The 26513-nt window shown below is 41.5% G+C and overlaps 5 protein-coding genes across 6 annotated transcripts; 1 reads left to right on the plus strand and 4 right to left on the minus strand.

The window, feature by feature from the left end:
- Nucleotides 1-763: 763 nt before the first annotated feature.
- LOC126565700 (60S ribosomal protein L37a) lies at nt 764-1584 on the plus strand. Its single transcript, XM_050222904.1, has 3 exons — nt 764-912; nt 1200-1328; nt 1397-1584. The coding sequence occupies exons 1-3, from the start codon at nt 910-912 to the stop codon at nt 1532-1534; spliced, it is 270 nt and encodes an 89-aa protein (XP_050078861.1). The 5' UTR covers nt 764-909; the 3' UTR covers nt 1535-1584.
- A 10628-nt stretch (nt 1585-12212) lies between these two features.
- LOC126564061 (importin subunit beta) lies at nt 12213-17446 on the minus strand. 2 transcript variants are annotated; one of them, XM_050220974.1, is made up of 4 exons: nt 17154-17446; nt 16019-16260; nt 13581-15934; nt 12213-12356 (listed from the first exon to the last, which is right to left on the minus strand). In XM_050220974.1, exons 1-4 carry the CDS (start codon nt 17194-17196, stop codon nt 12284-12286), a joined length of 2712 nt encoding a protein of 903 aa, XP_050076931.1. In that variant the 5' UTR covers nt 17197-17446; the 3' UTR covers nt 12213-12283. The 2 variants fall into 2 exon arrangements, with proteins under 2 accessions (XP_050076931.1, XP_050076932.1); XM_050220975.1 differs by having other exon boundaries at nt 12232-12368.
- An 821-nt stretch (nt 17447-18267) lies between these two features.
- On the minus strand, nt 18268-19466 carry LOC126565886 (uncharacterized). The gene is made up of 3 exons (XM_050223095.1): nt 19352-19466; nt 18925-19286; nt 18268-18858 (listed from the first exon to the last, which is right to left on the minus strand). The coding sequence occupies exons 1-3, from the start codon at nt 19419-19421 to the stop codon at nt 18274-18276; spliced, it is 1017 nt and encodes a 338-aa protein (XP_050079052.1). The 5' UTR covers nt 19422-19466; the 3' UTR covers nt 18268-18273.
- A 335-nt stretch (nt 19467-19801) lies between these two features.
- On the minus strand, nt 19802-22776 carry LOC126564358 (integrator complex subunit 11). The gene is made up of 2 exons (XM_050221381.1): nt 21210-22776; nt 19802-20122 (listed from the first exon to the last, which is right to left on the minus strand). Exons 1-2 carry the CDS (start codon nt 22742-22744, stop codon nt 19825-19827), a joined length of 1833 nt encoding a protein of 610 aa, XP_050077338.1. The 5' UTR covers nt 22745-22776; the 3' UTR covers nt 19802-19824.
- A 1458-nt stretch (nt 22777-24234) lies between these two features.
- On the minus strand, nt 24235-26513 carry LOC126564668 (uncharacterized). The gene is made up of 6 exons (XM_050221755.1): nt 26302-26513; nt 26037-26139; nt 25738-25971; nt 25409-25658; nt 24830-25339; nt 24235-24758 (listed from the first exon to the last, which is right to left on the minus strand). The coding sequence occupies exons 1-6, from the start codon at nt 26496-26498 to the stop codon at nt 24235-24237; spliced, it is 1818 nt and encodes a 605-aa protein (XP_050077712.1). The 5' UTR covers nt 26499-26513.

The following is a 26513-nucleotide window of genomic DNA, read 5'->3' on the forward strand; positions in this document are numbered from 1 at the left end:
TGCTGTAGTAGTAGTAGTAGCAGCAGTAGAAGGTGCCAACTAAGAACTGAGCTCGTAGCAACTTAACAAAACCTTTCCCGGAGTACTTTTGCATGCAGATTTCACTAACTCACCTTCATTTGTCACACAATCATCTGCATTCTGCTGAGTTGAATCGTTTTTCGCACTGAATTATTGGTGAAACGTAAACGAAAAAGATAAACTTTTGCTGACCCGATGTATTGTTGGCCAAACTGTGCAAAGTGTGTGAAGAGCAGGTCGGTTCATAATGCCTTTTATATACGAATGTGACAGTTCACACTCAGCCGTCGATAAAAATGTTCAATAATTTTTATTCGAACAGAGCAAAGCCAGACTAGATAATTACATAGAAAAAACATCTTAGATCAGACATGTACTGATTTTATTTGTTGTTGCTTGTTGCATGTTTCATACCACGCGTAATAATTAATATTATTCTTGCTTACTCGGAGAATTTCCTTGTGCAGAATGATCCAGCCTCTTGGAAACACTTCTGTTCCTGTCAAATATGATGGGGCATGTTCAGAGTTTACTCTTTGTAGGTTGAAATCAATTGAAATGTATAAAATAAAACACATTTCTTAATTATGTTGTCTTAAATTGAAATAAAAATAATTATTATGTCACATAAAATACCTTTTCTGTATTCAATTCAAAAGAAAAATTAAAAAAAAAGACATTTAAACGCATCTTCCCGGAGCACGTACGACGACCGTTTCCGTGACATCAGAAAAGTACGCAGCCAAAAGTGCCAGTGACAGAATAGCAACTTCCGCTTGTTGACATTCAACCTATCTCTTTCTTTTTGTCCCCGTCCGATTGCGGAGAGTGCACACATTTTGTGCCAGGTTTTAAAAGCTGCAAAAGATCGGATAATTTCCCTCTAAAATGGTTAGTTTTTGGTGTAAAGTGATTGGCACAGTTTCTGCAGCATGCACATCATTAATTTAGTTTCGCACGACGAGACTTTCTTGGGTTTTTGACGATATGTTGACTAGTGCTTCGTAGTGCAAGCGGCGGTGGGTCTCTGCCTTGACAACGTAGTGGCAAAACCCGGCCTTGTTTGCGTTTTGCGGATTAAGTGATGTTCATGCGAATTGCTGTTGCCGTTTATGCAGATTTTACTGCGGTTTATGTGAACCTCTGATGATAATGTTCCGCTGTTTGATACATTTTAGGCCAAGCGTACCAGAAAGGTTGGAATCGTCGGTAAATACGGTACCCGTTATGGTGCTTCGCTGCGTAAGATGGTGAAAAAAATGGAAATCACCCAGCACGCCAAGTACACCTGCACGTTCTGTGGCAAGGTAAGTTTTTCTTTGTTTTCGACAACAGATCGAGTAATTATCAACTAAAACCCATTTCCTCTTTGTAGGATGCCATGAAGCGTACCTGCGTAGGCATTTGGTCGTGCAAGCGATGCAATCGTGTCGTTGCCGGCGGTGCCTGGGTGTACTCGACCACGGCTGCCGCTTCAGTGCGATCAGCTGTCCGACGTCTGCGTGAAATGTAAAAAGCTTGACACAGAATCAGGGGATAGCGAAGTGATGCTTTTCGAGACGGAGCTCACGGTAATGGAACTGTAAAACGCGAGCAACAGTGTGTGATGTGTTCCAACATCAAACGTTTGGTTACGTGAAATAATTTTCTATGATCCGCAAGCCTCGTCGTGTGAGTCAGATTGTCGTGTGGTAATAAAAGCGGGATGGTTCTATAAAGAACGAATGGTATGGATGAAAACAGTTCGGAAGGAATCAATTGATTGTTGTGAGTTTTGAGCAATGACCGAACCAATTTAAAATCCGAAATTCACAAGGTTTCTTTGAAGTAGTTCAATGGCATTGATATCAACAGTTTTAAATTAAATCCGTAGATAATACAGAGAAATGCACATGATAGTGTTAGGGTGCGGCGAACCAACTAAAAAATAGCGCAAACGGCTATGAAATCCTCGATCACTGATATAGAAACACCCCAATACATTAGCGAATCAACAGAAAAAAAAAGACACAGAACCACAAAAAGTAGTCAGAGAAGCGCAAGCAATTGATATGAAAAAGGACATTTTCTACGTGGTTAAAATTCATATTCGCTTGAACTATACTCTTAAGTTGGCATCCTATCATTTACATTTCCCTTTATTAGATTTCAAGACTCAGACTACTACTTTACAAATATACGCAGGCTGTTCAACGCCTGCCTGATGCCTTCGAGAGAAGGGTGCTTAAAAGAGTGTGAGGAAATATAGACGGAGAAGCTTTTTTTGCTGTACTATGATCTCTCTAGACTCTTCGGTGCAGGCCTGCCGAGTGTGTCACGCCATGAGAACGGCACCAAACAATCGAACGAAGAGGCGAATGTAATGTAGCAGCCTCAAATATAGTAAAATTTCTTTTTAGATGGTTCACAAGGTGAATTCGTGACGGCTCTCTTGCATTACACCTTGTCTTGCAGCTACCCTGATCAAGCAGTCTACATGAAATGCACTCTTGAATGCCACGATTCAAGCGATGTTAGGCAGATAGAAGCGGCGTTTTTCTGGTTTAAGGAGTAGCAACCTTAGATTCAGGCTGACTTGGCTTGGGAGAAGGTGACGTCGTGGCGGCTACTCCGGAATCGTCAATCGGGCTGGCGTTGGAGGGAAGCAAATAAGTGCGGACCGGCAGGAAGGTGCTGTCCTGTGACTTGTTGGTCCGCGTGATCGTGGTTCATATACACCACGTCTATAAACGTCTACATCCTCTTACTCTGTAATTTATCTAGCGGTCAAAGGCAAGAAGTGGTGCGGGGCCAGTACGAATCGGACAGCATCCAAGGTGTGATGCCTCTTTGCTTCATGCGGGTAACTCTGGGTCTCGATTAGGATTTCATCCAGAGATAAAGAACAAAAGCATGAAGCCAAGATGCTTTCAACTGATACGCCCCTATTGGCAAAATCTTTGTAAATCCGCCAACTAAGGCACTTCTAAGGCAAATTTGTATTGAAAAAACACTTAGTAGGCAATTTTGTCAATAGGAGCATCCTTTCTTACTAAGCAGATTCGCCGGATTCTCACCTAAGTGCAAGTGATGTCGTTAGAGCAGCGTCAGAATGATCGAAATTCAATATATTGTAATCACACTTACCCAACACGCGGCTTTGTGCACTCAAATTCTTCAATTAAAATCTTTCAATTCTTATGTAAAACCACAAATTCGTTGCTTATCAATGTCGGGAAAATAATTTGTATCGGAATTGTTCTTTTTTCAAATTATAATATATATTTCATTTTTGAGCCGCTCTTCCAGCGCTTCACCAAAGCATGTGTGTGTTTTCATCGGAACACGGTTGGAAAACGAATAAGTAAATATAGAAGCAAAAATCTTTTATAAAACACATAAACGAAAAAGTGATTAAAACGATTCGGAGGGAAATGACGTAGACATTAAAATAATAAACACAGTTATCGTATTAATCACATGGAAGCAAGGATAAAGTCTTGCTCTCTTACTGCACTGCTCGGTCTCATTGTGCACATCTTCCTGTTCCTTTTATAACGCATTATCATTTTTCCCTACAATTATCTATCAAGCACAGCCTTTGTTTTTTTTGTTTATCAATTATTCTAATAGTTTGATAGTTTTACATTTTCTTTCTGTTAAAATCGCCGACCTTTCACCATTTATAATGGGTAAAAAAAGTGGACTGGTTAGAGCTTAGCTCAAACAAAATAAAAACAAAAAAGAAACATCTTTATATATACAAATAGGTGTAGTGTGTATGACTAGAATTATTAACAACAAAAAAACATTAAAAATAGTCGTTGCTCATACGCAATTGTTTTTTTTTTTTGCTTTTGGCAGTCATGTATTTTTTATTCAGTCATCATCAACATACTCTCTCTCTCTCTCTCCCTTTCTCTCTCTTCACATTCTCAATTATCGCACACATATATATCTCATACAAATCCGCACAAATATAACTTACATCCGCACATCCAACAAATGTACATTCATCAACCTGTACCGCGGTCACAGCAAAATACATGCGCTCGTATCCTTTTCCTTTTTTTTCTCCCAAAATTCGCTTACTCTATCCAACCCATAACCCAACCCCGCACGCACGCTCGCACCACTTATACGCAGCATTATTATGTATTCACAGATTCGTCACGCATGCACACGTGTACCGCGTTTCACAGACTCATCCTTCTTCCGCAGTAGATCTCCTGACTCGCACATTCGACACACGTCCTTGCACATACACTCACTCTCGCTTTCTCTCACAGCACAATGTTGTGTGTAATGATACTAAAGTAGTAACAGTAGTGGTCACTCGTAGTAGTGTATAGTTATTTGAAGTATTTGTCCTATAGTAGTCCTAAAACGTAGTCCTAGTAGCAGCAACAGGGTGGTGATCAAGCTTTCAGTCGCCCAATGTCGCCCCGCCAAAATCGGAATGATCCCCGATGATCGTACGTGTGTCCTTATAATGATAATGATTGAAAGCTTTTCATACCTTTGTTTTTCGCACCCGGTAAATGTAAGTCGTTCACTGCTTCTGTCGTGTATCGCTGCTTATTCCTCCACCACAAGAAGTCTTTGGTCATTTGGACATTTGTGTTTAACAGTAGTTGATTTTTTCCCGTTGTTTGTACATGTTTGTGTTCTTCCCTAGCTGCCATCCTCCTTTCTAGTCCCCTTTTCTTTTATTTGGTCAGTCTCAAACTCGATCATACGCGCCCGCTAGGGGTTATTTTCATAACGATCGCGGGCGCATACGCGTTTCTCATCACGTTTCAACTTTTCGTTCGTTCATTCAGCTTTGTGTCAAAGTTTCCAGCATCCCGTACCCTGGGGGTTGGGGCCACACTTTGCCCCGCACTTTGTTCCGTCAAGCGTCAGTGTCGTTCCTTATGTTTGTGTTTTGTTATATTTAATCTTGTTCACTCGTTCTCTTGTTCCGGAGTAAAAGAAGTCCTCTGTAGAGTTCGCATTTACACACTCACGGCCACTTGTACACGATCATATCGCACGTTACAGTTTTACATACGCATTTTAATGCAATTATCTCGCGTCCCTCACTCTCGCTATACACATCTCACACATACACCCGTGTCGATCACGATCATACATTAAACCTAATATGCACTCTTGCATAGGATGCATACAAAACACAATGCAATAATTGTTGTTTCACATTCACTCTATTTAAAAGACTAGTGCCCTATTAAAAAAAATTATTCTGTGATTCACGACGGAAAACAATCAGCATTATTTGATTCCTGATGAATTCGTGTATGCGTTGAATTGTAATAGAATAGAAAAGTGGCATACTTGAGGTAAGTAATAAGACGCAGCGGATACAAACGAATGGTCGTATCCTACACCTACTAAACCAGTTTTCTTCAAAAATAGGGTCAACATCAAATAGCTTGCAACATATAACTGCTATGAAAGTAAATTTTATCCTATTTTCAGCTCTTTCTGGACCTTCAAAGACACCGAAAGGACTAGGGAATAATTAAATTGGGTTGCTGGCTCGACCGGCATGAACATCAGCCCACAGAGAATTCACACCACACTTTTGTGTAGCGTTTTCCATACATCGAAAACTTAGATTAAGAACAAAACGGACATGAGATTGCAAAAGGGTATCAAACGTCATCCAATTGTTGACCCACGTAAAAACACAATCAAAAATAACATGATAACAAAAGTCAAACTATTTAAAGATGAATCTTATCAAATCAGCTACACCACTCTTAAGTCTACTACTCCTTGTTTTGTACAAATGAATTCTTCTTTTCCTAATATAACTTGATCAAATTTCCCAGATCATACGGCGTGTATACAAACACATACACACATTCGCATCATACATCCGCATACATTTGCATCGGAATCAACTAGTTGTCGATCATACGCAAACTAAAAGCTAAAGAAATACATCGTCGTTTCACACAATCTCACGTGCCCTGTGCAACGCATGCAGTCATACACACTTATTCTATTATTCTCGCGCATTCAGTCAATCGCAAACATTCATTTGTCTCACATTCCACAGCTTCGATACAACAATATTAGCAAGAATGAAAAATTTTACATCTTTTAGATCATCATTCTCTAGCTCTCTGTCTCTGTACCTTCTACCGTCCTGAATTTCGTTTTACTTCACTTGTGTGTTTGATAAGGATATTGAATGTTTTCGTTCACTGTGTTCCGGCGCAGTATGTGTCGGTGTTGTTTCGTGTGTTTTGCTTTCTGTGCCATGCCAGAGATTGCAACACTTACTTGTTCGTGTATGTACTACAGTTTTATATTTTTTTCTTCCTAATTTTTTGCCCATTTGCTATTTTTTCCGTTTTCTTCCTAAAAAAAAAGTCTCACAGGTCTCTGTACTATAAGTCAGTTGTCGCTGGGGTGACATTTCTCTACGAGAGAAATTTTCCCCTTCAAAGTTTTAGCACATAAATGGCGGTCAGTCTGTTGGAAGAATTCAGTAATGTGCCGATTGTTTGGAATTTCCTGCATCCAATACATGCTCTTGCTGTCGTCTCCTATTACTAAACCTGCTCTTTTCGATGCTGTACTATATACGTGTGTAAAACGTGTGTTTCTAGTTTCCCAATGGAAAACGAAATACGAGACGAGAAAACTGAAATATGTATCTGAAATTCATTATCTTCCTAATTGTCCTGTAATCTTGCAATTAGTAGCTTGCCAATATAAGTAGTGTCGGTGTCGGTCCTACTCTGCTATATTAAAGTCGTCTTTTTTATCGTTGATTTGGGATGATACTAATGATCTTTCTTTTCTGTACATGGTGTAATTTGTTTTTATACTATCCTCATAATTATTTTCATTCCTTTGATGTGTATTTCTTGTGGGTTTTAAGGTAATATTGTGTGTTTTTTTATCTCTACAATTATGTAGAGAGGGTGTAGCAGTGAAGTATTGCCTTGTTTTGTATTGTTTATCTCCTTATAGTTGTATAAATGTTGGTACGGTATTATGTGTATGTAGCAAATTCACCTTTCTGCGCTGATTTGTAAGTTTCGTTAGAAAACTCACTTCCCTGCCAATGTGTGTGTGTGTGTTTTGTGTGTAATTGTTTGTCCGTATATTTGGTACCTGAGTAATTGTTGTCGCAGTAAGAGAATAGTGCACTGTTTACACGTCCATTTTTACCTGTGACAGTTTTTTCTCCCTATATTAAATGTTAAACACGTCGACCTAAACATAGTGTACTGTTGTGGCTGACTACTATTGCTGTTTGTTTAGTTTTTAACTCCACTTGATTATCACAATTCAGAAACAAGAACTGATGCCCTGATGTCTGGATGTCGCGAATGTACACATAATAAATCGTCGCCGGTATCGTCGTGGTGCCGGGATTTTTGCGTTTTTGATTTTTCTTGGTTAGTTTCATTTTATACACAACTTCCCCCCCCCCCCCCCCCACCCATCATCACAGTAATTGTTAGTTTTGCATTTGCATTTGAGCTAAACACACAAGTAAAAAACATTACATTTAAAATACCACCGCTGCCATCTCTATATCCGGCCGAACGGGTTCCGTCCCCCCACGTCGACTCAAATAGGTCTTGCTGCCATACCATAGGACAGCAATAAGGGGACAGTTTAACCGCCTCCTCCCACCTGATTGAACAATTACGAACATTCCGTTACGGACAGATTTGTTCGATGCATAACAGAACCATTTTTCCGAAAAACATTGTCCCTGGATGTGCGTCACTTGCGCCTTCGTATTAGAGTAATAATGTTTGTCTGCATAATATATGTATGTCAGTTACGTTTCCATTTCCCTATTACGTGTACTTAAAGTTTCGTTTTCGTTCGTGTAAACTAGTATATTCAGTCATTTTGTTTGTGTTCTTTGTGTATTCCGGTACACCCCCAACCCTCTCTCTTCCTTCCTAAAGGTTGTGTTTTGCACACTTTCTAGCGGTTCCTTTTTTATTCTGATTAAAGAGATTCCGACTCTCTTTTCCCTTTTATTAATCTTGACGTGCGCTCCTCTCTCGTGTTTTGGGGCAAGCGCGCCTTTTGAATTAAATTATTTTTCGTTCTTGCGCTATTATTGTATCGTTTCACATTACATGACACTATCTACTAATGATATAGTTGCTGTTTTGCGTATATTGTACACAAAACTTCCTCTACAGCTCGAGCACACATTTTCATTTGTTCAAAATAAAACATTAATTCACGATGGCTACATATACATAGTTTCATTAAGTTACGCGCGCATTTTCTTTCACACCGATCTATTTCAATGCAGGGAAGAATTTTTGTAAAGCTCATTCGCACTCAATATGTGTTCTTTCTAGTTAGTTTGGTTTGATTTGCTTGATCACCTCTTCAATCGATAGTAATTTTAGTGCTACTGTTGATTGGTACTTTAAATTTCTTTCACACCCTATTTCAATTTCGTATTTCAATCAATCGAGGTGAAAACGGTCGACAGACACACAAATAAAAAGAAAATCTCATTCACTTTTCCTGCGTTTACGGTTTATACAATTTGCAAAAGATTGCGTCGATGAAATAAGTTACAAAGTTACTGTTCATGCTTTCCATCGAACTTTTTGTGAGAACGTTTTGCGGCGAATTAAATATTCATCTCATCATTTTCATCCAGTTGTCTTTAAAAAACTAAATTAAACATTCAATTTCAACTGCATCAGAACGAAAGCGATTTTTAACATCAGTACGAAGTGACTAGCAGAATATTAAAAGCAAACAGTGCCAAAACTCATTTTTTACACCACACAAAATCATAATAATTTAAACGAGAATTTCTGTAGAACTTTTGAGTTATTTGGCAAGTTTTTTTTTCCAATTATTTTAATTACAGAAGTAACTTTTTCTTCCTACGAAGGAAAACAAACTGCAATTGCATAACGCATGGCGATGGTTTTATCCAATTTGACGACCCATTTCGCTCAACCATTGCGCTTGAAAACAATCCGTGTAACACACATACCGTAGAATGAAGTATACAAAAAAGTAAAAATTCAAACTAATAAAACCGCATTTCGATGAATGTATCCATGTATCCGTAAACCCGGATACATTAACCGAAAAACTAGACAATTAAATCCATACATTCCTCTCTCACCATCCACACATTCACACATGTTATTGAGAAAGTGTTTTTGTGTTTACTGCAGCTTTATTTATGGGTTTGAATCGATTTAAATTACTTCGCATACATACACGATTTTTGCATACAAAAATACCTTACTTACGCACTCATACATACAACAGTAACAACAATCACACCCACCAAATCACTCAAATGTAAAACATACTAATTATCACGTTCACTCGTTTTCGTGATCATGATCAAAAGATTACCTCCAGTTAATCTCTCTGAAATGCACCCAAATCACACTAACACACCCGCGCGACGCTATGAATTCCTCGCACATTCTCTCAAATTATCCGCGTGTTTTTTTTTCTTCTTTAGTATCATCATAACACACACTAGACACGCAGCTTCATTTCTTTACACATTTCATCAACCATTGCTGTTCATTAGTTGCAATCCTTAAATTTTTTATGTAAAATCGCATGTACATGTAACGGTTCAAATAATTGATAATCAGCACAAAAAAATTGTCCTTATCTGCAGGCCTCGCAGCCATTCCTGTCACTTAAATTACCCATATAACTTAGCATACAGCTGTGCGTTATGAGCGGCACACGGTCGAGTAGAGGTTTGAACCAAAATAAATAAATCTTTATTCAACATGAATTCTTCATGAAGGAGTCGGATGCAACCAACAGCTGGCATTCAAATATGTACAGAAATAATGGTGCGTTGTGGCCAGTAGAAATGACAACTCTACTACACACATCTCGTTCAGCAATAGAATTTAGAGTGCCTCTATCGCTCAGCTAAATGCTCAGCAGTTCAGGCTCAAATGAATTATCTACACACAGCAACGTATATTTTTTCTACGACACATCCATCCATCCATCCTTATTTAGAGACTTTCACGCAAATTACACGATCCTCTCATACTGTGTTCGCATACGCAAAATATTAGGAAATAGTACTATTCGTCACACATACATTAGCATCAAACACGTTTTTCCTTCCTTTAACCTTATCCTTCCTCGATCTCTCATTTTCTCGCTTTCTCACGTGGCGCTCACATACACACACACACACAGACATTCCATGACGCGCATTCATTCGATCCTGTTTCGTACCATACACCAGAGACCACACAATACACCATTGCTAAACTTGCATGACTTTACCCTTTTTTTTTTGTTTTTTTTTTTGTGTCTTTTCTTGAGCTACATACTACGAGTGTAATGGTATCTGATAATTGGTTTATCCTTTTCCTATAGTGTAGATACTATTGACAAACATAATAGCATGCTTAGCGTTCCGTTTCAAATTCCGGTTTCCATGTACTCCCAAATTTCGATCGAAATGCATAAAAATTTGTGAACTAAATAGAAGGAAAGATTAAAAACGATATCAATTAGCAGGGAAATCATACTGAAATGTAGAGTCCTTCTATAATATTTCATTTTTAGCTAACTTGTTTTAACCACCTTTAGAAACAACCAAAAATTAACCACAAGAGATTTCATTTGACTTGAGTGAACAATTCAGTCTAAATGATCAATCGAATACGGAATAGAAACCGTCCCGGAGACGCTGCTTGCTTTAAGAATGCCTAAATGGATGGTGATGGAAATTAGAACAAAAGAAAAAAGAATTAACTTACAAAAAAATCTAAACGGGTGCCACGGTGAAAGTTTTTCCTTCGTTTTTACTTTTTGTGTTTAAGCGTTGCATCTCTTCTCGCCGCATTCTTCATTTCAAAACCCAAACCACTTTCACTATGGCACACACGTTGATCTTGTGTAACATATTTAATCGCTACTACTCCTTTGATGCCCTACATATATATGTACTGTACCGTCGCAATCCTACATAGAGCTACCCTAGGTGTGTTCACAGGGTCCACATCATGTATGTTTGTGTGTTTACTTTACTTTGATAAATTTGCGATGTTTTTTTCTGTTTCTCTCCCGTGTTCGTCCGGTCGTCTGCGGTCTGAGTGTGTAGTGATTTTGACTGGATTTCAACTGTTGCAGCGGAAAGAAAATAAAACTAACAGTCATCCTTCTATGTTGTCTCATCTATTTTGCTCTACCTTAAGTGCAGTAAGCATAAAGGTTTAGTTTGTCCACTAATATGATCCCTATTCTCAATACGCGTCTTTTGCTAGTGATAAAAGGATATTTTACACAGCATTCTATCGTTTGTTGCTTGCCGATTCGTGAATGTGTGAAGTAACGCTATAGTTGCTTCTTCTTGCTAGCGCTACCACCAGTAGACGATGAGCTACACAAACGTTAGGGCCCGAAGTTCTATTGTTTTCGTAAACTAATTAGGTGATACAAAATTCCAACCCAATCTCCCAATGTGTTTAGTGCAATTTAAAACACATAGAGTAAAAGGCTATTATTTATTATCTGGAGGAGAATTGTGGGTTCAACTCGAAATTATAGTAGTAGAGGGTCGGCAATTGAGCGTGGTTCATAAATGTTCAATCACAATAAAATAACAGTACATGATCTTAGGACGTATTATAACAAAAGAAGAATTGTAGTATGTATTGTTGTGTTGTGTACAAATCTCTTTAAACATAAATTAATTAGTAGAATTCCTGCACTAAGAAGAGATAACTAAAATTTGTAAAGTAGTAGATTTTGTTGTTGTTGTTCCCATTAATCAGAATCAGAGGACTTACTTGATGTGTGTGTTTTCTCTCCTGAAGATGCGTTCGTTTGGAACCAGCGTGTAAGATGAAAACGATTCCGATTCGATGATGATGATGATGATGATGATATCATGAGCAGTGAAGCTTATTCCAATTGCTGCAAACAATGTGCCTTGGACCTGTCCAGCAGATTGCACGTGTCTAGAGGCGAAATAATGCTTTCTTCCAACGGTAATACATTTCACGTCCTCCCTCTAAAGTGTCACACGCTGACGTTGATGAGTTAAGACGATTTTTGCGTAGATTGCGATGTTTTCTTGCGGCTTCAACTGCGAGGAGTGATGATGGATCGAAGAAGCGATGCGCACGAAGATCGAGAGCAAATGACAGTATAACTCTGATAGTTATCACCATCTTCAGGAGCTAAACCACGGAACATGATGGAACGACGGTAGTAGTAGTAGTAGTAAAAGTATCTACAGGATGGGTGAGCGAGTAGTACATATTTAAGTTGCCGGAACGGTGGTTGTAGGAGTAGCGCCGCTACTGTTCGCGTAGCTAATTGTGTTGCCATTAATGCTGAGTCCGAATCTGCAATGAGCGACGAGAATCAATTTACGGATTGGTTGGGGGTTGCAACACGAACAACGGCCGAGGCAATAAAGCAGGAAAATTACACACAACCCACAAGTAGCAGCGGCAACAGCAGAGACAAACGAATGTCTGAAGCGTATGAATTAAACCGAACGGAGCAACTAAACAATGTGTTGTTAATGTGTATGCAGTCGAAATTTCTCGAATGAAACATGAATAAAGTATGGCAGGATAACATTAGTGCTGATTTATCGTTGTATAGAGTTGTATAGGTCAGTTGTGGTGCATCAATTCTTGAAACATCACTTTAGCCCAGAATGAATTGATCGTTGATGAAATCGTAAAACCAAACAAAACAAACATGTTACAAATAGTAACGTGTAAAAGGTGTATTTTTGAACAAATAAGCAAATAACATTGGTCGCAACCATTAACACAAATGTTAGTACAAAACACAAAAAAGGAAGATAATGAATAACAAATTTTAAAAATTCAGGTAGAAAACCGCTGGGATTAAAAACAAACGATAACATAAAATAAACCGAACGATAACAATAAAAAAAGGTACATAAAATGAAAGACAATGAGTATGTTGAAGATTAAAAAAAGAAAAGAACAGCAAAAAGAACAAAGGTTTCCTGTCCCAACATATTTTGCAATTTGATCCTCACCTTGCTGGTACTTGCTAATGATCCGCTGTGTACAACGGATCGGAAGAGACTTCCACAATCGATGAAGTGACGATGCATCAATCGATAGCGATACACATTTGATAAAAATGGAAGGATCACGTCCAGACAGAATATAGAGGGCTCTCTCTCTCTTTCTCTCTTGATAATTAATTTGCACTAGAACGGAGGCGCAAGGGACTTCCTTAACGCATCCGGCGAATCACAATGGCATTCACACACATTTTCTCGAACATCATATCATCTCCTGCATCACTATTTCCTGTGGGAAGCAGGGAATGAAGTGAAGAAAAGAAAGGTTGATCGCATGTAAGCGTATAATTGACAAATTCTCGAGTAGAAATGAATACTCGATTCATCCATGCCTTAAACAAGTTTCAAAAATGTATACAAGTTGTCACAGATTGACTTTAGTGTGTGGGAGAAGACGTTCCATTAATCGCGTGTAATGTTCATGCTTTTTTTGCCCTCGACGATCGTGGATCGTGCGGCAAACATTGGCCAACATTGCATCACTTACCAACTCGTGTTTACTGGCAGATTCTTCAACCTTTTGATCTCCTTCAGTGCCCAGGTGGCAAGCGTTTTCGTGCGAGCGGTCCGTGAGTTTTTGCCATCGTTCAATAGCTCCGTAATGCTCGAGTCTTCTACAAACTGCAGCATCATCGGTCCGAACGCTCCACACATATCGCCAATAAGTCCAGCAGCGATAGCAATGTTACCATCCGATAGCTCCGAATCCTTTGCGATCGAGATGATGTAGCTGATAATGAATGGTACATGCGGTAGTAGTGCGTTCACATCCTCCAGAGGTGTTTTATCGGATCCTTTCAGACCTTGCACAATACCGGTGTAAGCCTCCAGGACGCTCTCGCGCAGTTCGTTCAAATAGTCGATCATATCGTAGTCGTGCTGGTCAATTTGCACCTGCGTGGCGGCTGCCAGCATAGGCAACACTACATTCAGATACTTCTTAAATTCAGGCCCAATACCAAGCGCCATGTCACCGAAGACGGTAAGGATTTGTGGCTTTACGTTGCGGTGCAGGTTCGGATTGCTCAGGTTCTGGAGCAAAAGCGTCATGATGTCATCGCAGTACGGCAAAATCTTACTCTTTAAGCCCCGGCATATGTCACCGGCAAGACCAACCGCCGTACAGCACACCTGATACTCTTGGTGGCTCTTCAGACCCATGAAAAGGTATTCCTTGAACGCATCCATATACTTGATGAAGTCTTCACCGAGCAGATCAACCAACGTCGAGACAGCCATCAGCGCATCCTCCTGCACACCACACACTTTGCCAGAGCTGGAACTGAACATTGTCAGCAGCGCAACCATGATGGCATCCGAGATTTGCGGTGCGTCCTTCGCGTCCACCTTGCGCAAAACCGATTGGAGCGAGGCACACAGCAATGACTGCAAATCATTGAACTGATGCCGATCGCTGTGCGAGGAAATGTGTGATTCCATCTGCAACACATGGTTAATACGCTCCAGAATCACCATCGTCGTACGCTGTACCGAGACGTAGCAATCGAGCGGTGAATTTTTGACCATTTCCATCAATGCTTCGTACGCGGACGAGCGCAGATTGCCCTGACCACCGTCCGGTCGATCGGTCGCTTCCAGCAGGCTGGTAATGATGAAATCAAAATACTTCGACAGACAGTAGGTTTGCGGTGGATCGTCGTCGATGTTGACTGCCTCGTATGCCGCATCCGAAAGACCCGTGAACGCCCAGCATACGTTTGTTGCCACGCGGGGTTCAGCCTTCAACCCGTCCAGCAGTGCCTTCAGTAGCGGTTCAAGGTACATTTCCTTGATCGCTACTTCCGGGATAACTTCACATATGCGTCCAAAGGTCCAAGCGCACGTATCGCGCACAATTACACTTTCGTCATACATTAACTCAATCAGTGTCGGCATCGCTTGTTCAAGCATCGGTTTCAATCGATCCGTCTCTAACGCACTCAATATCGACCCGAACACCATAACGGCCGCATCACGGAACCGCCAGTTCGTGGACTTGATGTTAGCGTTCACGAACGGTAGCACGTGGGGTACGATTTCTTCGCCGCAGCAAGTGGCGAGCAACATCAGACACACGCCTGCCGACTTCGCCGGGTTCCAGTCATCCTCGTCGTCGAACTCTTCCTGATGCGTCAGCTTCTCCATCAACACCGGCACAAGATACTGCAGGGCACCGCGGGCGTAGTACTTGGAAACGCGGCTCGGCAAACGTCCAGTTTCGGCCGCTTCCTGCGCTTCGATCGCTAGATCAATTTCCTCGTCACTGACGTTCGACCAAAATTCGATACCCTGCAGAGCGATCTGTTCGTTGTCCGACTTCATCGCTTCGAGTGTGATCGGGAAGAGGGCCTGCGCCATATACGCTTCCATATGCTGATAGTAAAGCGTCAGAATGCGCACCAAACACTGGAGAGCAGCGACACAGATTTGCGTATCGGTCGATTGCGTCGCCTCGCACACCACTTCCATGATATAGTTACGCTCGGCCGTTTCCTCGAAATTGGCCTTTGTGAATTCGAGCGAGTTGTGCAGCGCATTCGTGGCCGCCAACCGCACATGGTTGGAGGGTTCCGACTTGCGCATACCGTGTATAATGGCGGTAAGGATCTGGTTTGACTGGTGTTCCAGAATTTCTGAGTTGATGTCTTGGCAAATGTACCCAATCGCCTCGAGCGTTGATTCACGCAGTGCTTCTGTCGACTTTTCGTTCACCACGTTGTCTACTAGCTTCTGCATCAGGTCAGGCCACTGGTGGACGGGCAGATCGGCGACGGCAACGTACGCAACACATTGGGCTGCTGACGATGGGCGGGATTCTTCCGTTCCGAGAGTTCCAAGGATCTGCGGAAGATGAAATGCAAGACAAAGGAAAATCAATTATAAGTAACACATTGGTACAAGATATACAAAAGCAAGACAACTTACATTTTTTCTGATGTACTCTTTCACATCCTCCGAAAATGATCTCCATCGCTCCTGATACTGTTGCTTGATCGTTTGATCCTTGCTGGTCAGGTGGTTCTTTAGCTGCAGACCGGCCGCCATACGAGCGACCGTTGAGTTGGCGGGATAAACCAGCACATCGGAAAGTGCTCGCAGGAAATCTGGTAGGTTTGTGGAAGCCGCCTGTTCCAGAAAGTTTTTCGCTGCGAGCAATTCATCCTGGTCTGTAACAACGAATCAATGAAAAAGGATTAATAGAAAACGGTCATCGATAGTGAAACGATTGCTTATTAGATAGACTAGTTTGCTACCTAACTATATTACTAAAAGATGTAAATTTATTCATTTTAGTGTTCTGGCTCGTTACAACATTCTTCAAAAACGCCTCTTCGCTGGCTACACACAGTCTTTGCAAGATCGCCCAACGCGATCGCAACAAAACCAACGATGAGATGGAGATGGCGCAAGAATTATTCCCTGCATAGAAAAGAAAGGGAACGCCATTGCATTTCGTCACACACTCGCAGCAGTTCATATTTTGCAGGTTATGTTAGCCGCTACATACATTCTCCTATTGCTGTCATTCCTCTCTTGTGCTCCCTTCTGTCTGTCTCATGCTTGCTCTTTCTTTCCACTTCTGCTTCCTCTTGTTGCCACCAGGTGGTGCACAAAACGGCACAGACGCACCTACACGCATCCACACAAACGGCTACATCTACATGCATGCACACCGAAAAGCAGGCTGTCGAGACCAGCACAGGCGAACTCTCGTTCGCCGACCGAATCGCTCGTAACAAGAAGCTCTAAAGAAGAAGCGAGCAAGAAACATAAATTCAAGGTAACTGTGTTCCGAAGCGCCGTGAAATCGGACTCTCATGCCAGCTTCCGGACGGAACACAAAATTAAGCCTAGCAACAATGTACAGCAGAACAGAATCCGTGCGTTTCGGCACCTTTTTCTAGAACAATCTTTCCAGCAACACAACGCAATGTTGGTTCATAATGCTCTCCTCCCCTCTGTCCAACACACGCTAATCCTCAGTTCGCTTAAGCAAATTTTCGCATCCCACGAACAGTACCCTCCCGGTGGATAGGTTAGCAAAGGGCCCAACACTTACCTGGTGAGACGGTTTTCTCAAGGATTTGCACTATATGCATCATTGGTTATTCGGGTGGTGGTGGACGGCTTGTTCCAAAACGAACTACTGTGCTACTGTTGCTGTCCCGGAAACAGGAGTGATGCGATTTCTTATGGGATGCCTTTTTTCTTGCTTTTAGCACGGGGGCGATTCACGCGCTCCACGCACAAACACACAAACGCGGTCACACGGAAAGAACGAACGCAAATGATGCACACACAATCACACACACACGCACGTGGAATTCCGTCACACGTTCAACGAAAATCAAGATCGATTACACCACCAGCGATGGTTAAATTAAAATGCAACAGAACGTACTGAGCTGATTCCTGCCGCTTCTAGCACAGGAGCACTTGGTTTTTTGATCCGGAAAAATGGTTGCGGATACACTTCTCGATGCTTGCTTGTTTCGTCTTTTTTCTAACTCACAGTCGCTCTCTCGCACACTTCGAGCTCAACTTTGCACGAAAAGCGCTAAAAATTGACAGACGCGCATTGCGTAGTCAAACCCTTGTTGGGGCCACGGTATTACCGTGTGTGAGGTCAGAGTTTTTTTATCATTGTTATAACTGCATCTCGCTCTATTTCCATACACCGGATCATGGGTGTTGGACTATGAAAATACGCTTCTTTAAGTTTTTACCTCTTTTTCTTTCGGAAAAGAATGTTTTGTGGTAATTTCACACCTTTGCTATTATATAAATTTAAAATTTTTTTTTTATTTTCGTATAGTAAATTCCCTTTGGAGATAAAAATGCACAAAAATTCCGATTTCAAATAGCGCTGTCAAATGCAATCTGTCAAAACTCAACGATCGTTAATTTGAATTGGTGAAGTGCGTCATTTGAAATGTAACGACGATTTGGTAAGATTACATGACTTTTTGTGATTTCTGGGATATTTGATGTTCAACTAAAAAGATCAGTACAACAGTTGTAGTTTTGCAGCTTTTATAAAACATAAAAATGCGACTTGCAGCAATCCATACGATAAAAACTGCTCTATCATGAATTCAAAAATTTAACGAAATTCCAGGGTTTGTAAATATTCGTACATCGAGCATAAACATTAGCACAAATCGTCTCGCTGCTTACTTTTAACGCAAGTTAAGCAAATACTGTTTCATTTTCACTTCATCCACATTATCTATAATCGTTATATTACCGCTTCCTTCGTTCATATGGTCCAAAACCAATTGGCCACGAGTTAGTCTACCGTTAAGCTCCACATCTCCGGTGTATTGTTTACTTTCTACGATCAGATGCGGATGGGCCAGCACCATGGATACCAGCAAATCGCACGGCATCCATACCTGATCTTTTTCAGGCAATTTTTCCAACGCTACCCTTTCCACTTGGTTGAGAATATCAAAGATAGTCTTGTTGCTGCTTCCCAACACATCCATACGCCATTCGAAGCTAGTCACAAGATTAGGACGGAATGCAGTTTCCCATGGTACAACAACGATGGGACCCTGGTACGCGTTAAACGTTATGCTAGCCGATTCTGGATCGCTATAGAAATTGAATTCTGCGGCACTCTGCGTGTTACCAATTCCATGACGATTTCCACCCATCATGTAGATGGCCTTCAGCAGGTGCCGTGTGCTAGGGTATACTTTAAGCAACAGCGCCAAGTCAGTTAGGGGGCCTAAATTTACAAAGATGATTTCGTTTGGATGCTGCAAATCGGGCAGGAGGTTATTAGACATGATGCCAATACGATCGTAAAATGTCTTTTTTCTTACCTGTTCGATCAATGTATACAGCTCGTACAACGCATGTTTTCCCTCTTGTAAGGGCATGCGCGATGGTTCACGATCAAATACAACATCCGAAAAACCATCCGCACCAAAATACATGTCCTCGGCATTTACGGCTGGTTCTGGAAGCAATATTCGTTCGTTTGAACCAACGTACAAGGGAATATCCGTACGCTCTACTGCGTCTAGTACCCTGAGCACATTGGTGGCACCATTGGAAACGTTTGTATTGCCTTTGGTACAACATATGGCAAGTATTTCTACCTCTTGCTTAGCTTCCAGTAGGTAATACAAGGCCCAAGCATCATCTGCTCCAGCGTCTGTGCTTATCACAACCTTTGTGCGATCTACAAAAGATAATGAAAAGTAAATTTCCGTTTCTTGTGCAACGGGACACGTTAAAGCGGCTTACCAACACTGTTTACATGTCCAATTAAGGCACAAAGCAGCGACAATAATTTAATGCAATCAAAAATATCCATTTCGTTCACTTCCGGCTATTTCACTTGTGATGAAATCTTTGCACAAAGCTTAGTTTCACCTTCAAGCCTGTCAGTTCCACTATTAACAATAAAAAAGTGATGTTTTGTTTACGCGATAGCAAACAGCAATGGCACGACCCCCTTTAAGTCAGAGAATCAATTGCTTGGCGTAAGGGGTTGTTCTTTTTAACACGCTCTTCACACGTGCGTTATTATCATGGAAGTATAGAGATAAATAATTTCAAGTTCGATTGGCTCGGGATCGCGCGTGTTGCTATTTCAAACATTATTCTGATTTAACAGTGCCTAAAACTTTCTTCAACTTCAAACTGAACAACTTATTATTATTTAATGTACAATTTTTATTTCTTTTTTCCATTCGCTTACCGAATGGAGACGGAGCTTAAAGGCTTTGTAGCAATCCAAGAATATAACTACCCAAATCCTCATCCTGGTTAACCCAGCTAACGTTGCAAATCTTGTGCACACCGGCCACACTCGACTGGCCCCCAATTGGTCCAATGGCACTGCCGGGTTGCTCTTCTGTTTCGATCTTTATGTTAACGGACTCGACGTTGATGGAATTGTTTTCATTCATCGTTACCGTCCAGCCGGATAGACGCTCATTCAGCATATTGTACAGCTTCTCGATCGTACGCATCGGTGGTCCAGGATCATCCAGCTTTATCTTTGAGATGAACCTACGGGCAAGCGAAAAGAATGTTAAACACAGATAGAGAGAGAGAGAGAGAGAGAGAGAGAGAGAGAGAGAGAGAGAGAGAGAAGATATGATACAATGCTTAACGATACGAACATCGGTTATTTTGTGAAAAAACAAAATTACAAGAGACCTATAAGAATCATTCAACAATACGGCCTAATGCAAATACCTTTATGTAATGTGAAGAGATGGACATTTTTTCAAATTATAATTTACAATGGAATCAATGGAATATACATTATTGGCCGTTTGAAAACTCAAACGGACAAAAAACCACAGTTTAATTTTTTTAAATCCATAACCCAAAATGTTTTAGACGACGATTTCATTAATTTATAAACTTTTTAATCATTTTTCATATTTTTTCACTCCCTGCAATACAATTTGCGGAGTTTGAAATTTTCAAACTTTAATTCGACTACTGTTTGAGGTTTAAAAAATCTAATACCCCAAATATCATAAAAAAAATAATCAGTTTAGAGAAATCATTCGAAATGGGGGCGGCCCGGTGGTGCAGGGGACAGCGGCGCCGGTCTTTATACGGCAGAACCGGGGTTCACATCCCATCCGGACCGTCCTAGCTATATGGCTATATTTTTTCACAGATCAATCAATGTTCAATGTTTAACAGCTCTGAATTCTGAAACTTTTAAGTTCAAAATAATGAAATAAGATCCAAACCGCATGTATCGTATATCTTCGTGCATTTATGTTACACAGAGAAATTCTAATGATCGAGGCGTCGCGGAGCATATTGAGTTCGTTGGATAAATCAGGTGAAGGATCGGAATCCTACATGGATGGGAAGCTGCACACAGGTAGCGAGTTTTCTGGAGATCTATTGTTGACCGGGCCATGTCACGACGACGTGCTCGTTAAAAGAGCAGGCCAACATGAGTGAAAGTGTCTTCAAAAATCCTTAAAATATGTGTTTTGAAATTCTCCACAACTTACGGCGGCATTACTTTTTTTCTCTTCAATGTTATGTTTGAATCACAAAAAAGGTGTTCGTATCATTATTGCACACAGATTATGTTAAATGAGTGTAGCATAAGTAACATTCTTACCTTATCACATGCCGATCAATACCAGCTTCATTGAAGATCTCGTCAATGCTCATGAGCGAAATTTTATTATCTTTCATCACCAGAATGCCGTGTATAATGCGACGCCTTTTCGGATCCGGCGGTTGGGCGTTGTACTTTTTTACCTCATCTTTCAGTATCGACAGCGACGTCTCGACCGGTATTTTGATCGGTGTGCTGATCGTGCACGTTTCCCCATTAGCGGGCGTATAGCATTCGATCTTGAACTCTTCCCTTATTTTCTCCTTCAAGAACTCCATCTTGACCGCCTCACCGTGCACAAGCATTACGTTGCGGGGCTCGCAAAACTGTATCAGCTGCATGATGCCTTTTGCATCGGCGTGTGCGCTAAAGCTCATGTACTCTACGGACATTTTTACGTCCACCACCTGCCGATTTTCAAACTCTACCTTTTTCGCACCGCCTAAAATCTTGTGCCCGACCGTACCCTGCACACAGTATCCCGGCATGATGACCATGTTGTTTTCGTTCGGGGCCCACTTTTTGAAAATCTGAAGTGACAATCCGGCGTGCAGCATGCCCGGCGTGGCAAATACCACCATGGCACCGGGATTATCGATGTAGACTTTATCGAATGGTTTGATGTGCTTGAAGTCGAACATGTTGCGCTGTACGAATGTTTTGCGGATTTTCTGGTTCGTCCAGGTGATGAACATTTTGTAGTAATTGTTCGCCTTCTCGGTCAAACCGACCGCAAAATACACCGGGAACTTCAGATTCATCCGCTCCCAGTACGTTTCCAGCAAGATACAAAGCTCCTGTGCGCGACCAAGCGCAAAAACGGGTATCAGCACCTTGCCACCCTTTGCCACGCATTCGTGTACCTTCTTCAGGAAATCTCTCTCTCGACAACGTTTGGAGTCGCGGATCGTTGTGGCGTACGTGCTTTCGGTGATCAGCAGATCCGGTTTACATTTATCGATCCAGGCAGCGCCAAGGTGTCGATCGGGCGTCATATTGTAGTCGCCGGTGTACACTACCGACTGCGATCCCACGCGAATCCAAAACATAGCAGCACCAAGTACGTGTCCAGCGTAGTACGCTTTTATCTCCAGCTCGCTATCGACCATGACGCTTTGATGCAGTGTCACGGCGATCACCTTCTTCATGCAATCCTTAATCATTTGCGGTGTGAAGAAGTTGCTTTCACCTTTCCGCTCCACGGCTACTTTACGCATGTCTTCCAGCAGGATCGGTGCAATCGCTTTGGTTGGGTGCGTCATGTAGATCGGACCGGTGTAGCCGACCATCTCCGTCATGTACGGCAGTGCACCACAATGATCGAGATGGAAGTGCGATATGATCACGCAGTCGATATGATTCGTTATTGGCCCTTCCGGGATGATGAAGCTAAAGTCGGGAAAGCGGCGCTCGTCATTGTATCCCATGTGCATTCCACAGTCCAGCATTATGTTTTTGCCAGCCATCGAAAGCAAAATGCAGCTGCGACCGACATCCTGACCCGCCCCAAGTGGTGTTATTTTGATGTCCGGCATTGCTGCTGGACATAACGAACAGTTCCAGCGAAGGTGAAAATGGATCGAATTGCTCTTAGAAGAATAGAACACACAAAAACTTGACCAAGAACTATATTTATTTACGGTTGCCGCTACCAGCAAATAAAACAACACGATATTCGGCGAGACGTCAAAATGGTTTGACAGATGTGGTGAATTTCGCCTAACCTACAAGCATTTTCACTAAGGCAGCGCTCTAGGATACAAACGGCAGAGGGCCACGGGAAATTTTTAAAATTAAAATTGATTAAAATGAAAATTTCCTTGGTAGACGATTTTGGTGCAGAACTGTGGGTTGAAAACGTTGCGACATTATGGTTTAACATATGATCAAATATAGAGATCGAACTTGTCCGCCCATAAAAGCTTAATTTTTATAATAATACTGTCATAATTTAGGGGCGGTCTGGTGGTAGAGGCGATAGCGGCACCGATCTTCACACCGCAGGACCGGAGGTCGTTAAGCCAAGAGGAAAGAGAATTCGTTCTACTTGTAACATTTTCGATAAGCTATCCGTTGAGTTGAGTAGAATCAGTCGAAGCATTGGGTGTTGAGCTAAAATAAAAAAAAAAAAAACAGAATATCTGTAGAATTGCTAATCATAAGTTTGAAAATAACAAAAATACCACCTTCTACTCATTCTTCGTTTTGTTCTTCTTCTTCTTTGGCTCACCAATTTTTAAGAAGTTTTGGACTATCGATTACAGCAACAAGACGATGGCTTACGATACCTGTTCCAATTGTGTAAAGACTGGTGTCTCTGTCGTTTTGGTTGTCGAGCCCCGATAGTGTCTTTACAGGATGTCTTCGTTTTCACGCAGTGCCCAAGCTGCTAGTCATATCGGTTGGTTGGTTTTCAAAGCGAACGAGACAGTTTTTCATCTCCGGCTCTCCGGATGCCATGCGTAAAAATCTTCTCTTATTAATCAGATGTTAGATCTAAACCTTGATTCATACTTGGTTTAATTAGTCTGGGGGAGAAGGTCCCAATTCGATAACCCGGTCCTGCCGAGTGTAGACGCATCTACTACCGGAACGCCCAACCGTAGATCAGTAATAGGAAGATCATGCAAGACGAGCCTAATGTAACTGTTGACTCCTACATGCTGAATCGTGCAATCGATTACAGCACCAAATTGCATAAGTTAGGGCGTAAGCGTAATGTTTTACCCAAGCTAACTTTTACTCCAAAATGTAGGCAAGAAGCAATCTTTCGCTGATCTCGTATGGTAATGGCGTTATATTATGTTACATACGGAAAAGGATAATTTTTGAACAGCAAATAAAATTTTACTTTAAAAGGTACGTTCATATTTGTTGTTAACACATTTCATTACTTGGAATGATAATTTTATTTCACAGTTTCCTATCCTACCCAATTTTTTTGAGTAATTTTAATAATCTCTGTTTTAAATACTATGAATCTTACTTTTGCTAGTAATTTAAGCTAATTATCTCAAAAAAATATTCAGTACATATTAACTGTTTCTTGCTTTGGTTCTGTGTCTAACGTACACTCTATATAAGGCGGTGGTGGACTTTCACTCGATGTTGTCACATCGTTGCGTGTTCGTGGGTTTCGTGTAAGCGTCCCGTGACCGTTCGGTCGGATGCTTATCCATGTCGGTTGCTGATCGTCGCTCAATCGAAAGGAAGCATCAGGCTCATCCGTAGGAATTCTTACTCGTTCGTGATAGTTGGAGTCAAATTGATGCTCCCATAGTCGTCCAGTGTCGGAAGCAGCACGTGGCACCACATTGGACGCTTCCCGTGGTTCATCACGTATCTGAGTGGGTGGAATGTATCGGTTGTTGATGTTGGCCAGCTGCGAGTTGCTGCGCACGTATCGTGGTTGGCGTTTGGAGAACAGGTTCACTAGAAACTGTCGGGTGTGTTCATGGTTTTGATAAATTTCGTCATTCTGCTGCGATCGTACCGTTCCGGGGACACGATCGCTTCGCGCTAAAATCGGTGATTCATTTAAACGTGTGTCTAAAATAGAGAAGAAAATAATTACAATAATTTCGGCCCGCAGCGTACAGGTCGTCATGATCAGACATTACGTTCAAACTGATTGCGTCCTCGAATTTCTCTTCTCAGTTCGCGATGCAAGCGCCTTTGATCCGGAGCATAGTTGGTTTTCTTCTGCATCGATCGTTTGCGACAGCTACGAACCACCCAGCAGATGGTGTAAGTTAGGAACGAACCAAGCATTAGACCCACCAGCACGCCACCGACAAACACTCCCGTGCGAAAATATTCACTACACCGGGAATTTTTCCGACTGAGTAGTAGCTTATGGGCGTGGTACAATTCCGTGTACTTTCGCTGACATTCGATGAACTGCTCGCAAGCTTCTTTCGAAGGATCGTGTTCCAGGTCGGTGTAGGAGCACGTTTGGTTCATAAAGCTTGGCCAAAGATCTTCTCCGGTGCTTTTTGTCAGTGGCAATCTTTGTGTGCCCCAAACTTCTTCAATCGCTATATCGTGACGGTTATGTTTCTTATCATTCAGCGAAGGATCTTCCATGATTCTTTCAAACCGATTACCATGATAGCTGAGGTCGGAGAGCACTGCAATACCAATGGGATGTAGAATTATCACTCGATCAAGATGTTAGCATACGAAACTGATCAACTTACAACAACTATCTGCAATAGTGGCAGGTACTCTCGTCTTTAGCCATCGAATTGTATTCCGCACGCTTTCTGTTTTGCAATCCCATCGATTATCGAGCAAATTGATAGAGGTAAGCTTACGCAGATGAGCGAAAGGTACTGTAGCTAAGCTATTCATTATGTTTTTGGATAGATCCAACGACTGCAAATTCGGTAGGTCGATAAACATCGTATCGAAAACGTGCGGTATGCGACAGTTCGAGAGATGAAGAAACTAAAAGACAAAATTGCAAATTTGTTCGTTAAGATTCGGTACGTTTGAAATCAAAAGGAAAAAAAAATACTGTACTAACCATTATGGAGTAGCTTTTGAGAAAAGGTGCGTTCGACAGCATCATAAAGTTATTGCCCGAAAGGTTCAGATCGACCAGCTGCAGATTGCGCTCAAACAGTTGCTCATTAAGGTGTTCTAACCGGTTGTAGGATAGGTCCAGCGTTGTCAAGCGTTGCTGGTGGGCAAACGCATCGAGCGAAATCGTTTGGATGGAATTTTCCGACAGGAACAGCTTCACTAGATTGTCGTAGGGCTGCAAAAGAATCGATTGTGGGTATTAATATGGGGCAAGTATTGCAACTGCAACACTTCTCTTACCATGAAGTTCTCATTTTCGATCGAGGATATGATGTTGATACTAAGATCAAGAATTTCAACATCGCTCGGTACGTCGGTGTATGTGTTGATAAGCTTTTCATTGCTAGCAGAGCGAGAGAAAACGATCGTATAAGTGGGACAGATTTCATACTACCGTTGTTTAATCAGCAGAAAACAAAGATAACACGGCACGATAGCTGCCTGACTCGGTCAGTGCATACAACTAGAGCGATGTTGATAGAATAAAACTTTGTATGACACATACCTACAATCGGCTCGTTTTAAATCTTCGATCACATCACAGGTACATATCTTAGGACAGAATTTCCCACTGCTTTGGCTTGAGTTTTCACCTGTGCTAACACTACTAGCTAAAACGGTTGCTGAAAGGCTTATCATAATCAGCAGCAGGTTGGTTGCTACAGTACGGAAGTTATTCGAAATATACCACACGTTTGCCATTTTAACATTCACTTG

The sequence above is a fragment of the Anopheles maculipalpis genome, chromosome 3RL (genome assembly GCF_943734695.1).
Source record: "Anopheles maculipalpis chromosome 3RL, idAnoMacuDA_375_x, whole genome shotgun sequence".
Taxonomy (NCBI): domain Eukaryota; kingdom Metazoa; phylum Arthropoda; class Insecta; order Diptera; family Culicidae; genus Anopheles; species Anopheles maculipalpis.